Source organism: Osmerus eperlanus, chromosome 2 (genome assembly GCF_963692335.1).
Source record: "Osmerus eperlanus chromosome 2, fOsmEpe2.1, whole genome shotgun sequence".
Classification (NCBI taxonomy): domain Eukaryota; kingdom Metazoa; phylum Chordata; class Actinopteri; order Osmeriformes; family Osmeridae; genus Osmerus; species Osmerus eperlanus.
The window spans coordinates 2811072-2826540 of record NC_085019.1 but is presented as its reverse complement, the minus strand read 5'-3'; the positions used below and the strand labels follow the sequence as shown (position 1 = coordinate 2826540).

Sequence of the window (15469 nt, the reverse complement as noted above, 5' to 3'; positions counted from 1 at the left end):
TGGACAGTTCTGTGATTGTTCTCTAATCATAGCTCTGCATGCCAAGACTGTTAAAATATTCATGCTGGAGCTCATTCTGCCCATGGAGAGACCACGGTGTCATCACAGCCATGACAGCTTTCTCATTGAATTTGACTCCAGACAGCAGCTAAAAGACAGTGATTCTCTGAAATGAGACATCTCATCAACATTCATATTTTTTGTTTTGTTGGACAGATAGTAAGTATGGGTTTAATGAACAATGTGGTATGATAGGATGATGTCATCTCTTTATATCTAGTAGTATTGTGAGCATAGTTGGGGTTGTGAGGTGGGAAACATACACTTTAAGGTATATAAGACATCAAGGGAGTCAGATGGCTGAGCAGTTAGGGAATCGGGCTAGTAATCAGAAGGTTACTGGTTTGATTCCCGGCCATGCAAATGATGTTGTGTCCTTGGGCAAGGCACTTCACCCTACTTGCCTCGGGGGAATGTCCCTGTACTTACTGTAAGTCGCTCTGGATAAGAGCGTCTGCTAAATGACTAAATGTAAATGTAAGTGTGCGTACAATGTAGGCTAAGGCCTTACAGCAGGTGTCTGGGTTTGAATCCAGCCCAAGCCATTTCCCTTACATTTCTCCCTTACATTTCCTGTTGCTCTTCACTATCTTTGTCCTATTAAAGATGCTCTAAAAAAAACTAACGCAGAACTACACACAGTCCAGGTCGTTTGCGTGACTCAATGAGAAGGTGGTAGTGTGCAGAGTCCAGGGGGAAGGAGTTTCTCCATGCGTGCAAGTCAAGCAGGGAAAATCTCCCTTCGTCATTTACCTCCTTTTGTGTCTCAGTGGACAAAAGAAAGGTTTGATGCATTATCTTCGCCCTCCACCACAACCTCTCCACTCCTATAGGGCTGTTAAGAGCCCTCTGTGTCCTAATCCCAACCAAACCTCTGTCGATACCTGGCCACAGATTACTGCTCGCGCTATAGGCCGACAACTTCTTCAAGCGGTACACAGGAATACAACATTAGGACAGAGGTGAATGTGCTCTCCCAACTCATGACCTTTATTTTCGTGTGGAAAACAAGATCATTATCCAATTATCCCATGAGCTATGGTGTCTGGAGATCCTGGCTGAAAGAACTGCTTTGCCTTTGGTTTTAGGCTGTTGCCATGCATTTGAATGATAGTTTTTTATTTTATTAAATATGTTCCTTTTGTTATCCCTCCCTAGCCTCCTTTTTCTGGGGGGAAGATCAGCCACTCAGACAGTTCTTGTAACCACTTGTCCTCCTGCAGTCTCTCTCATTCTCTCCCTCCCTTTCTTTCTTTCGGTGGCACCCGCCTAGACCATTATCCCCCTGCCTCTTACTCACCGCAGCTTTGCTTTAAAGAGTTATGGACTTGTTCTTGCGTAAAGTGTTTTCTTCCCCTGTAGTTGAGATTAGCATCTCAACTTCCCATCAAATCTCCTAGCAGAACGCTCAGTGTCTCCAGACCCGCATGTTCTCAAGGCAGCTTTCATACTGCAGACGGCTTTTGATTTCTGTTAGATAAAAAGAAGACAATCAGACGTATTGTTAATTATCATCTTAAATATATACTTTATTTCTTTAATCGTTTTCTTTTCGTTAACTGAGAGATGAGGTGTGCAGTGCATACGGATGGATCAAGCGTGTACATGCAAACAATTCTGTCTGGTGAGTGTACAACATGCATGCCTGTCTCAAATAGGGGGGGGTGATATGATGAACGAATCTGAGCATGTGTGAACGAGAACAGCCAGTATGACAGCTGCAGCTATTAAACACAAAGATCACAGTAATTCCAGTATTGACTGTGTTTTCAAAATCAAGAAAAATACTGAAACACGCCATCCATCTTCTTTCATGGGATTGTCTGTTAGAATTCAGTAAAGGATCTTCAAAGTACACAATTGTCTAAAAATGTGTGTGGTTGTGGTCCAAGAGTGGTAAACCGGTCTGGCTAGGTGTGGTCAGAGTCTGGTTTATAACCACAACCTCAGCGATCGGCGTTCATCCGACGTAGTTTGGCCGGGAGGTTGTCTTCTGGACGGCCCCCTGCTGGGGGCTGAGGAGTGGGGGCTGGAGCTGGGGTGGGGGTGGGGGGCGGGCTGAGCTGGTGCAGGTCTCCAGTGGACTGGGTCACGGGTTCGAAGCCCAGCTTCAGGGCCTTGAGCTGCAGCCGTGTCTCGGCCTCGGGGCCAGGGGAGGAGCTGAGGCGCTGCAGCTTGAGGGGCAGGTCTCCCGTGCTGCAGGCTTTCTCCGAGTGCTGGGAGCTCAGCATCAGCACCTTCCTCTGCAGGTCCTCCTTCCCGGACGAGCTCATCCTCTGCAGCTTGCTCGGCAGCCGTCCACCCCCCGACCCCCCCGACCCCCCCGCGCCCCCCCGCTCCTCCGCCGCGTGGATGCAGTCCACCGAGAAGACGCGCTCGCGCCGGCCGCCGCGGCTCTCGCCCAGGGCGGGGGTGGACAGGGGCGAGGGCAGGGACGTCTTCTCCTCGTGCTCCTTGACGCTGTGGGGAGGCGTGGGCACCTCGAAGTGGTTGTGGAACTGGGAGTAGTCCACCCGGAAGAAGCCCTCCTCCAGAGACATGACGGGCAGGAAGCGGTGGCCCCACAGGACCTCGTCCTCCGTGTAGGAGGTCCGCGCCTGACACGTCATCCCTGAGAGAGAGAGAGAGAGAGAGAGAGAGAGAGAGAGAGAGAGAGAGAGAGAGAGAGAGAGAGAGAGAGAGAGAGAGAGAGAGAGAGAGAGAGAGAGAGAGAGAGAGAGAGAGAGAGGGAGGGGGAGGGGGAGGGGGAGGGGGAGGGGGAGGGGGAGGGGGAGGGGGAGGGGGAGGGGGAGGGGGAGGGGGAGGGGGAGAGTTGCTGGCATTAATTGCAAGCAATGCATTCTGTCTGCCTGTAATAGCAGATGTTGGCTTGTGGTTCTTGTGGTTCAATGACCTCCAAAACAATTAAGGTGAGGAGAAGAGAGAGAGAAAATTGAAGCCCTTCTTCATCCTGTCCTTTTAATCCCCTTCCATTCTTCCTTCTCTCTATGTCTTTGCTTTGTGGAATGAAACTTCTTTCATAAATAGGTCCAGGCACAGGCAGCCTACCCCGGTGCCATGCAAGGTTGATTTTACTACGGCTCCAGTCGTAAGTCTAACTGGAGAAATGCCTGTCATTCCTCACATGGCTCGTAAAACCAGCCATGGCATGTCCAAACATTGATTGGCCTTTCTTAATGGATTTTGCTGCAACTGTCCCTGAGATAAACAGGGAGAGGGGAGGGGTTGTTTTGTATGACTGCGCACTGGTTAGGTCTTTCTAAAGGAGCAGAAGCACGACAGCACTGGACTCCTGTGATGACACGTGATGACAGGTGATGACACGTGTCATCGTCATGTCTGCTCCCTGCGTGGTCTTCACCGGGGCGCCCCACCAATCTGACTTACTTGGGTTAAACCTAACCCTAACCCTAATAAACACAGGGTCAAATCGAAACTCAATCAATTAGATCAGATTTGTTCTGTGAACACAGATCATTAGCTGTTGTTGGTTTCTCCTTGGGCCGATTAGCCGTCTCGAACACCATTCCCAAGTCTACATCAGTGCAACAGTCGTGTTGAAATGGCACCTCCATCAGTGGTGCTAATGATTTATCGTCACTTTTGTGTCTCACGAGTTCATGCTCGGATCTGTGTTCAAAGCTGAACATGGCAAAGTGACAATCCCAAAGTTCTGTCTTTGAACACAGTTTCACCTTCGATTATTTCCCTCTGTATCGGAGACCCTTGGAGATCAATAAGCACTTATGAGAGTGCTCGACAGCACAGCCGCTTTCCGACCCAGTGGCTCTGTCAAGGCCCCTGTCCTGTTTGTGTTAAACAGGGCCTCAACTCTCGCTCTGTGACAGACCACTGACAGGAACATCACAACCCCGGCCAACCCCAGGCCTGGAGCCTTCGTCTGAGGTGAAAAATCTGGAAAAAAAAACCTGCAGCCTGTCAATAGGTAGAGTTCACCAGGCCATATCGATGTTTGCATATTGCTGTGCTTTACAGTCCAATGCTGCCCACTGCCAGGCTTAGTCTTGGACCATGACACGCTTGGGGAAAGCCTTCTCCTGCCACACCCGTAGGTGGCTGTGATACGGCTCGGAGGGAGTCTGGTTCTTCTCTCCGGTGTCCCTTCAGGTGTCACGGTGTCTGGCCCCAACAGCACCTTCAGTTTCGTGGGTCTTGCATTGATGTGAGAGCTTCCGGAAAAACCAAGCGGCTGTCGGATGTCCCTGGGGAAGAGGGCTTTGTGTAAAGCATTGGCGCCAGTCAGAACTGGCACCTCTTGGATTCCTTTCACTCGCATTTCCATAATGATATGCCATTTCAGCTTGACTGAAAAATCCAGCTTTGGATTCTCATTTCTCAGACAAACATATACGCACACAGTCATGAACCAAATTCCTGACTAACTGAATGACAGATTGCACATTAATGCAAATACACATCGACACAAACACGCACCGAGTTGCTCATCAGTATGTGGATGGCTGTGCCAGCATGAGCCAAGAACAGCGATATGAAGCTCATGTGTCTGTGCAGCAGAACACTGGGATGTGCTGCAAGGATGCCAGGAGACTGATAGCTGTTTATCAAGCGGGGGAGATCCATGATAAACTGGACAGGTTTATGTCTTGGACACTATGGAAGGCAAACCTCTCAAGGGACATATATCTAAGATGTGGGAGGTGGAGGGGGAGGTGGAGGGGGTGGTGGTGGTGGTGGTGGGGGGGTTGTTGAGGACACCTGCAGAGGGCAGAGCTGCATCTCATCACCCGTCCTCCTCCCCTCCTGCCTTACATCCACACCATAACAAGCCGCTGCCAGTGTTAATGACATTATCAACAGAGCACAGAGCGTGCTGCCTGCTTGGCTGGATGCCTGGCTGGATGCCTGGCTGGCCATGTCTCCCCTCCTCTGTTCTAAGCCTATTCAGCTCCATGGGTCTGCCCACAACAATGACAAAAGAGAGGAAGGGAGGGAGATAGGAAAGACAGCTCAGATGAAAGGGAAAGGAAACAAGAAGAGAGAATGCCTGCGACGAGAAGAAAATGCAAAGATGCCTTACAGGGAAAGATTTGGTTTCTTTTGTTGTACTTGTATGTTGAACTTGTAGGGGAGAATTCCAATGCTTTATGCAAAGTGGAGTCCTAATTCTGCCGAGGGCATGCACACGTCTGCTTGTACTTTACGGCTGAGTATACCAGGTCTCTGTTTCAATATGACTCCAGAATTGTGCTGTTTGAAAAATGGAGTAGAGCGTATACTGACTGAACCTCCAGCTCATGCATCAAAGTGACACACGCGTCTATGACCACAGGCTTTTATTATGCATGAAGCAGGGATAAAAACGATCGGGCTGTAACAAAATATCCCCCATAATGCAATCAGGGGAGCCATTTGGCTGGCCTAACTCCAGCACTGCCTGTTTCCTAAGAGCAGTCAGGAGTCTTAGAGGGCTGTTACCTTACTGTTTGTACAGACAAATTCAAGGAGGCATCTTCCTGGAGCCAAGGTACATGGAAGAAAAGAAGAGAGAGGAGAAGAGAGAAGTGGAGGGAGTTGAGGGGTCTTGGAGCACGGAGAGGTCTTACCTGTGGTCTCCACGATGCCTTCCAAGATGACAACGATCTCAAACTGCTCATTCATGAGGGAGCGCTGAGACAGCTCAAAGAAGGGGCTCTTGGGGGTGATCTCGTGACAGATGGTCAGAGGGGACACCAGGAAGAGCTGGTCAGCCCCTGTCCCGAAGCCCACGTCAAGTTCACACTGGTCCAGTGGTAGAAACTCCCCCTCGGGGGTCTGGCGTGACTGTAAGAGGCGACACGAGAAGGGGGGGGCGGGAGGTCAGGGAAGTAGAATGGAATAAAATGAATAAATGCATTTTTCTCTCAGTAGTGTAACACAGGTGGTGAGATTATGAAGAGTGAAGCAAAACAGCCCCGGGCCCTGGCTGCTCTGGAGACTCTCGGCTCGTCTAATCGTTTCCTGTTCGTTATTTACAGAGAGCCTCCTCCTCTCTACTGTACTCTCATCTCCACGCCAGCTCATTCATCACACGTGCTGCATGTCCCTTGTCTTTAACCTGAGCAGCCACACGCCGCAAGCTTACTGTGCTCATTTGGAAGATGAGAACTCACACACTTATACACACACAGCACACACACACAGACTCCAAAACACACACATAGAGGGCATCACCAGGGGGCATCTCCTCCTTGAAATATTCATGGCTCCGATGAACGCGGAGGTTGCAGGCTTGGCTCTTCACATTGATTCACTGGGAGCTTGCGGGGGGGGGGGGGGGGGGGGGGGGGGCTGGACAGACCAGCCATGTTTAGACAGGCCCTGCCCACGTAGTGTTAACTGGTGCAGAAGTATTTAATTACCCAGATGAAGACAGGGCACAATGCTATGGTCTCTGCTGTCTGATCTACACCGAGGCAAACACACTCTCCAGGAGTGGATAGAGACAGTCACACACACACAAACTGAACACATGTAGGCATAATTGCTCTTATGAACAAAAGCCAACGTACTTAGACATGCACAAGAACACATAGCGTCATTGCCAAAGAACACCAGCAAGTTTCAGTTGCCAAGCAGATCCATGCACGCACACACCACACACATGAACAGAGATGTGGAGCAAAGCCGTAACATCGGCGAGGCCATTGTAGTTTATACCACTGCTCGTTTCATGCCAAGCCATGTCAACCCATCTAGGCCGCAACCCCAACCTCCACACACACACCTCCAACCCCACCCCCTACCTTCATCTTTATTACAGGCACCCTAACTCTCTCTTTCTCTCTCTCTGTCTTTCTCTCTGCTAAGGATTCATTTGCTCAACTTCCTCTTCATTTCCAATTACGGTAGTTTCAAGGTAAGGGGTGTTCTTGTTCTAAACTCTTTGAAAAGAAAGTTTGAAGTCATTTCTTTTTCATTCTGTCTCCAAAACGTCCTTCAAAATGAGTTGATAGTAGTTTCCCGACTTTTATCTCAAATGTGTTCAATTCTTTAGCTCTACCTTCAAAATAATTAGGATGCTGTGTCAACCACAACCCCCACCCACACACTCACTTCCTCTCTTATTCTACCTCCAACACGCATGCCATTTCTGTACACCGCACCCCCACATTGTCAAACCATCCCACCTCTCCTCTTCTTGTTCTCCACTTTCATTCTCTCCTATTCCACCCTCTCCTCTCTCTCCTCTTCTATTCTCTCCTCTTCTCTCCTCTGTCTCCTATTCTATCCTCTCTTTCCTATTCCATCCTCTCCTCTTCTCTCCTCTCTCTCCTATTCTATCCTCTCTCTCCTCTTCCATCCTCTCTTCTCTCCTCTCTCTCCTATTCTATCCTCTCTTTCCTCTTCCATCCTCTCCTCTTCTCTCCTCTCTCTTCTCTCCTCTCTCTCCTATTCTATCCTCTCTCTCCTCTTCCATCCTCTCCTCTTCTCTCCTATTCTATCCTCTCCTCTCTCTCCTCTTCCATCCTCTCCTCTCTCTCCTACTCCATCCTCTCTTCTCTTCTCTCCTCTCTCTCCTCTTCTCTCCTCATCTCCTATTCTATCCTCTCTCTCCTCGCTCTCCTCTTCCATCCTCTCCTCCCTCTCCTATCTTCTCTCCTTTCCGTGGCCTGATGCTATTTCGAGATCCTCTCTTGCTGCCTCCTATCTGCATCCCAGGAACCTCTGTGAGGGCCCTTGATAGAATACCCAAACACACTCAGATACATTATTCTTGCAAACCCATCTCCCTCTCAAAACACACATTATCTTCTGCCCCGTCACTGAAACATGATAGATTCCTGCACTCCTCAGATCCGCAGATCTACGACTCCTCTGGGTTAGGCCTGACCTCCATGTACATTGCCCTGTGCCCAAGTTGTGTTTGTTTTAGAAAGGGAGTTTGTGTTTCTTTGCACTGTCAAGTGTTTTTCAGGCCAGTGAAGGCAACACATTTGTTTGTCATTGTTGTTCCGTGTGGGTTATTTCACCACGGCTTTGAGCCATTTAACTTTTTACTGCCTGCCTCTGTCGGTTAAGATTAAAACGATGGATGACTATGTGAACACTGACACGCAAATCTTCTTACATGCGCCTCTGGCCCTTCACTCTCAGAGTAGAAGATTGTGAGATAGCTCTGTTGGTGCATAACCCATCTCTTTAATTCTCCAGCCATGTTAAAACAAACGAATATAAAGTTCTCTGCCGCACCTAACAAACAAGCTTTCCCCAGATGGGATGAATCAGACAGTCAGGCCTTGATTTTCGTGGCGAGCACATCTAAATGCAAAATGTGTCTAAAATACTGATACAATGCATGGTCTGCATGCTCTAAAGCCTTTTAACCACCACAGAGGTGCTGAACAATATTGATTGACCCTTAAGAGCCTTGATCCTCCATATCTTCACAGCTCCGTGTCTCTTCCCCCTCTGAGCCCTCATCGATCAGGGCCCAGATGGCAAGCGACCAGCAAACAGGGAGAGGCCCAGGTGAGGGTTTGTTTAAAAGGTGGTAGAAGAAGTCTTAGCTCAGCTTCCGGTCGTACTGAAATTAGTATTCCTGGAAAATAATAGGATCTACTTTGAAATGTAAATTGGGCTATTTTGTAATTTTACACTCAGCTAAGGTTCTCTCTTTCTCTCCAACTGGGTTGAATTTGCGGCGTGATGCTCATTGGCTCAGACAGGGGTGGTTAGTGAAGGCTCCTGTGTGGACAGCCATAGCAGGAACAAGATTAATATTGTCAGGCCACACCACAGTGGAAAGTTGAGGCTGAGGGGATTACATTGGCGCACCAAAGAACCCAGTCTGACATTCCTCCATTCATTTAACTGGCAAATGTTGCAACCATATGAGCAATATAAAAGCGTGCGATGAATCCCTTCGTTGTTCTTCGTCCCTACGGCATTTGGGTGAAATTCTCTCACCCATGTCCATCCATATTCTGAAACATTCATTCTTCATCGGCCATGCACACGCCGTTGTATAGCAGCGACATGAAATCAAAATAACACTCTCACACTTACAGCTCTCCCTTTTCACGCTTGACCACCTCAACTGGAATGGAAAAGAATGCTGCATGGAAATGGCTTTGTTTACTGGAAGGTGCTGAGGGAATGGGCGTGTGTATGTGTGTGTGTGTGTACACACACATCAAGTGGGTACTTTACTCTAAATACTGTACTATATAGTTTTACTGCAGTACAGAGAAAGCACCCATATTGTGGTGATCACATTAGCATATCAGACATCTTGGAGTTCAATTCCTGCAGGGCCATCTTTTAGCATTCTGCCCTCACTTTATATGTTGTCTCTGTTCTTATTAGAAAAGGAAAATCAATAAGTCCAGGTGCCCCTAACTCTGCTGCTCAGACAGTCTCGAGAACACCCGGTGATGAACCCTTAGATTCCCCCTCCCCCTGCTTTCACTCTTTGTTCTGTCTCTCTCTCTTTCTCTCTCTCTTTTTCTCTCTCTCTCTCTCTCTCTCTCTCTCTCTCTCTCTCTCTCTCTCTCTCTCTCTCTATCTCTCTCTCTCTCCCTCTTTCTCTCCATCTTTGTTTCTTTGTGTCTCAGCTGGGCTGTTTCCACTCTGGGCTGGTCTCATTTCTGTGCCTGAGCTGTTCCATGAGACAGGGAGCGGGGCCAGCTTGGCTTTGCGAAGCGGAGTTTGGCATGACACCGTTTGACAGTTCTGATTGGTCTGTTTCTGTGCCCTGCAAGAAGGAGCAGTCTCCCAGTAATCAGACACATCGCTCCAGCAGCACCATGTAATGCCAGCAAACACACAACACTCTCCCAAACACCAACAGGCTGCCTGTCAGTAATCATATCCACACTGGTCACTAAGTTTATCCAGCTCACAATTCCTGTCAAATCATCAGGCAAAATTCCAACTGAAATGACTCGCCCACTTTCGACATCTTAAAAGGATGCTGCCTGCAGAGCTACTCCAGGCTCGCTGTGTAGATGTGTGGTTGGAGTGTGGACCTGGGTTTTGAGTAGTGTGTAGTCCTGGAGTCCATAGGAGAGTGGCTCACAGACAGGAACCACGGTGAATTAATCAGTAGCAATTGTAGTCATACACTAGACTTTGGCATAAAAAAAAAAACGTATATATCCTGTTTCTTTACAGCAAAAATATAAATTATGAATATTGTCAAAAATACAGAATATAGGGAATGGTGGCGAGTAGAGGAAGGGGGTGATTCAACAGCACCACCATCACTTCTCTACAAGTATTGCACAGCAAAGATTAGGATGTTTGTCAGTCAATTCACCAGTGTCGAGTATTTCCCTGTTTGCTGTTATGAAATGTAACATTTACAATTCAGTAACCTCCCTCCTGAGTCAGACATATATGATTATTTGTACAGATATATTCATATACTGTATATGAACATGCACAATGTTGGTTTGGTAGTAAATGGGGTGTGTGAAGTGAAGGTGCAAGGATGGGTGTGTCTGGGAGGCTGGGGTTCCGTCTATCCTGGCACCACCAGGGACTAATAGTGGCTGTGCTGCCTGTGGAGCAGTGTCCTCTCTGCAGTCTGCCTGTGACACTGGAGAGTCTGGCCTTGTCTCTGGATACTTCTCTCTCGGGCACGCTGCATGCATGCGTCATTACCCTGAGTTTGGGGCTGCTCAATGTGCTGTGCTGATGTGGAAACACAGGGGGGCATAGACATAAACAAGCTCCAAGTGCCTGACTAATGCTGTTTGTCTTCTTTACAGCTCATTTTGCATGCTGGACGTGGATGTTGCTGAAAGCAACTCCACTGGTTCATACATTTAGTCATTTAGTCATTTAGCAGCAGACGCTCTTATCCAGAGCAACTTACAGTAAGTACAGGGACATTCTCCCCGAGGCAAGTAGGGTGAAGTGCCTTGCCCAAGGACACAACGTCATTTGGCACGGCCGGGAATCGAACTGGCAACCTTCAGATTACTCATAATCACCTCCTGTGCGTTAACACAGAGAGGGGTTCATCAGGAGCTCCAGCATAGATGTAAAAAGATCTCCCTTGCTTCCTAATTGCCATGAAGCCAGGAAGGTAGGTGACATCAGCAACAAGATATGCTTACCTCCCTCTTTCTTTTATAAACTCTCTCAGGAGGATTGGGAGTCTGAGGGTGCAACAGCACAGCTCACTGTCTTCGAATCAACGTTGCTGGGCACAGAAATATACCTCTTTATGTTTCCGAAACTGTTTGCAAATGAACTGCACCCCCTTTACAATATGAAAATTCCCTTAGGAGAGGGGGGAGGGGGGGTATTCATGGAAATGTTGTCCTTGACTGATTGGTTTAATATCCCTTCATTAAATCAGTGATATTAGGACGGCTTTGCGCTTGTGTGGGATATGTAATTATTCATTTGCAAAGATTTTCCTTGTTGGATTTCCAATGTGTTGTGGCATTTAGATATAGTTTTGTTCGTCATTCTACATTTTTAAGATCAAATAAATTAAAGAAAAAAGTCGCATGGAGAAATGAACAATAACTGAATGAAGTAAAATTCAATCGCATGCTTCCTTTTAGAAGCTTGCGCAACAAAAAGAATAGTTTAAGCGTTCGTTGCTGGATAACTGGATTCTTTACATGTGACAGTGTGTCCTTGAGCACCAGGAACTCTCCTGACAGAGCAGGAGGGGGTGCATGCGTGGCGGATACCTCATGTTTCTTGTTCACTTTCAAACCACAGCCTCAAAGCCAATGTCCCTGTCATGACAGCTCACTGATACCTGGCCTTCACCAACCATTAAACTGAGTGGACCTCTAACTGTCCCTAACTGAGAGGTGACCAATGCTAGATACAACACTGGTCTAGACGGGCACCTGGTTACCCTGCCTGCCTGGCTTATCAGACCTCTGTTATACCTGTCTGTTGCTCAGACACAAGTCAATCTCACTACTAACTGATTATTGTAATGCTCTATTCATCCTTTTTTGTCTGACAAGATGCATACTGTGGATGGGGCCCGCTCACAATTAATCTTGGATTAATTCCAGTCTTGAACATGATGTTCATCCCTTTGTGAGGTTTAACCTGTATAGTGAAACCAGTGCAGAGGTTTCCACTCTGCCTATTTGTGAGTTGTCATTCTGTCTAACCTCAGTCCAGAAAGGACTCTTACAGGTTTGTATTACAGCGTTTTCCCATCCTCAGCAATGCACTTCTACAAAATTAAAATGTACAAAGAGATCACGGCCAATTCACAGTAAATACATTAACTTATTAATAGGCAAGATAACTTTCCTTTCCAAATGTTAATGTTATTTTGGTAGCTTGGACACAGCATCTTGGTGTTATTGTGGAGAGTTAAATTCTCCTGGACTCCTTGCGGACGGAGGGGTTGGTTTATGGGCAGTAAATACCTCGGTGGAGCAGAGCGCAGCTGGAGCTTGTTTGCCTTACCTTTATGAGTTTGCACCTGATCTGTGCAGACACCATATGGCTGTTTCTCAGGTTTCCCACGCGGAACATGAGGCACAGTTTGCCGTCTCGGTTTGAGATTACTGCGTCCTGGCTGAACATAAGTGTCTCGGCGCGCTTCTTGGGTTGGGACATTTTAATGAACATACAGCCGATGAGGAACGCGTCTACGATGGAACCCAGGAGCGATTGGAACAAGAATAGGATGATTCCCTCCGGACACTTCTCCGTGATGTAGCGGTAGCCATAGCCGATGGTTGCTTCTGTTTCGATAAAGAAGAGGAAAGCGGAGGGGAAGTTGTAAACGTTGGCTACGCAAGGGGTATAAGTCGAGTCGTGGCCATGATTGATGTCTCCTCTTATGTAGGCTATGATCCACCACATAGATGCCATGACCAGCCAGGCAATGGTGTAAGTAAGAACGAAGATCAGCAAGTTCCATCGCCACTTTAGGTCTACCAATGTGGTAAACAGATCTGAGATGTATCTGCTGGTCTCCCCGCCGAGGTTCCCGTGCTGGACGTTGCAGCGACCATTCTTCTCAACAAACCGCTGGCGTTTCTTTTTGACTGGCGCTGAAAACGTGGTGCCCCGGTTGGTATTTACAACCTGATAGTCCTCTCCAAATTTTCTTCTTAATGCAGCCATGACTTCTCGGTAGTTTCCACGAAATGAAGGGAAAGTCACTCGTCCATTTGATACATGCCTTTGTTTCTTTTGTGTCCCAAAGACTTGTTATCTGCAGTGCGTAAAAGTCACCATGGCCGATCACCCTGTGCGCAATGATGTGGGTACACGGTCAAAAGAATCCCGTTTTACTTTCTGTTGTCCAAAACGGTTCTTGGCTTTCTTAAAGCTTTAAAATAATAAGCTTAGTGAAATGCTTAGAGACACTACATTGTCTTCACATCCAGGGTAAAGTGGTGTGGAAGCTGCGCGCTCCGCTCAGACTATGGGCGCACTAAAATACATCCTCGCGCCAGTATACCGACTGAGAGAGAGGGGAGGGAGAGGGAGGGTTAGGAATATGTGGAGTACAGTTTTTATGGTCTTGTGGGCTGTCGAAGATGACAGAGAATGGTGTGCTTTTTTTGTGGATTTGGTGTGCGTGTGTGGGTGGGTGGGGTGGAGGTGCTATGGAGGACACTAATTGTATTAGGAAGCAAGATAACTACATTTAAATTTAAAAGCAATATTAAGAGGGTGTAATTATCCGTGTCCTTTCATTTTAACACATGATCTGATTAATTGTTGTTGTGTGTTGCTTCCTTAAATGGGACAGTTAGGGAAACAAAGTAGAGTCATGGCCCACTGTTGATTAGGTTAAAGAGACTTTCCAGTTCCTAATTAATGACTGAATGCTTTGACCCTGTGAACAACTCTCAAGACATACAATGCCATCTACTGGAGAAGAAACGTATGTGCATCAGATTCTTCCAAACTGCTTTTCACACGCACCTTTGACTGATGTAAATTATAAAACATTAAAAGACGATTACACTGTTGTTGTTTTTTTTACAGCTTCTGGTCCATTTCAGTGACATCGAAAATTATTTAAATGTAGTATCTCTCCTCTAAATTTCCATCGAGCTTGCTATTGATCCAAAAGACTACCCAAGGCCCTTATTTTCTCGGTATAGTCCCTGAGGGCGTTTTAAGGGGAGGGTTCGACCTTGGCACTCTTCTAATCAGGTTGCACAAAGGAATGTATTATGGTATCGCAGCGAAGAACATTTGCAGTGCCAGGCTTCAGCACATCGCTAATGTATGCTGAGCCTGGACTTGTCTTAAATTAGATCAACGTATTTGTTGTTGTTTTTTTGTTGTTGTTTTTTTGTCTGAGCCACATACGAATGTGTAATTCCTCACATGTGTCCTCCTGCTATCTGGCTGCTACCATAGCATGGGCTATTTTGCACCAGCTGTGTCTTGGTAGTAGGCTAGTTGGATCCTAAATTGTAACATGGCGAAAAATTGCATTACATGTTACATTTACCCTTTGATTTTTAATTGCAGTGATTGAACTCCAAAATGACACCAACATTCTGCAGCAGTAGACCTTGTCGTAGGTTAGGCTTGTTGTGATGGGATGACTCATCTACTTTCCCCGAAGCAGGAGCCACACATTCATGCTCTGTAGCATGATCATTGCTATCAGTCACATCAGGGGGCGAGGGAGCCCAGTAATCTATTTGACCGTAAATAGATGTGTTTGAATGAAATGAGGATGGTTTCACCCGAGAGGAGTTTTTAGTTGTTGGTATATTTTTTGTTTGTTTATTAATGCCAGATTTATATTAAATAAATATGCAAATCTGAGCTAATCATATGAAATATCTGTTATGCTTTATCATTTTATGGTTTTGAGTGTCATTCTAAACATAATTGGTTTAACTTTATTTAAACTGCTGAGAGACTGGTAATTCTCTCTGCCTTCCTCCATGAAAACGATTGTAAGAATGTATTATAATAGTCGGATAGTAAATATGTTTATATTAAAGTAATCTATTAGAAGGGGATGTAATGGGATAATGTTGCTGGGCCTCCCGAGTGTGTCTGTGTTTGTAAATTAATTATAGTAGTGGGATAACACACTTTCATTCCACAATTTTGCAATCATAAACACATTTTGATAGAAATCCAGTTGCTTTCAAATTTTTCTCACCAAAACGGAGTTACTGCAGAATACAGTAATAAACATGAATATGTATGAGGTGATCAAATGTGATATTGCTTCTCAATATCTCCGCCTACAGAGACACTGGTCGACTTCTAATTTCCGCGAGACCCACACTTTGAGGAAGGGAAGATCCATAGCACCCCAGGCCTATTATCATCCAACAGGAATAATGACCAAGGGTCATGAACATGAGAGAGATTAGACTATTTTATTTCAGTCAGAATAGAAAACTGTCTGAAAACAGGAGCCAGATCACTGGGCTTCCATCCAAGCTTCTTAGTCTGCTGGCAGAGA

General features: G+C 46.6%; 1 protein-coding gene across 1 annotated transcript; it reads right to left on the bottom strand.

The window, feature by feature from the left end:
• Positions 1-1574: 1574 nt before the first annotated feature.
• Positions 1575-13478, bottom strand: kcnj19a (potassium inwardly rectifying channel subfamily J member 19a). The gene is made up of 3 exons (XM_062445777.1): positions 12478-13478; positions 5646-5862; positions 1575-2671 (listed from the first exon to the last, which is right to left on the bottom strand). The coding sequence occupies exons 1-3, from the start codon at positions 13141-13143 to the stop codon at positions 2007-2009; spliced, it is 1548 nt and encodes a 515-aa protein (XP_062301761.1). The 5' UTR covers positions 13144-13478; the 3' UTR covers positions 1575-2006.
• Positions 13479-15469: the final 1991 nt, after the last annotated feature.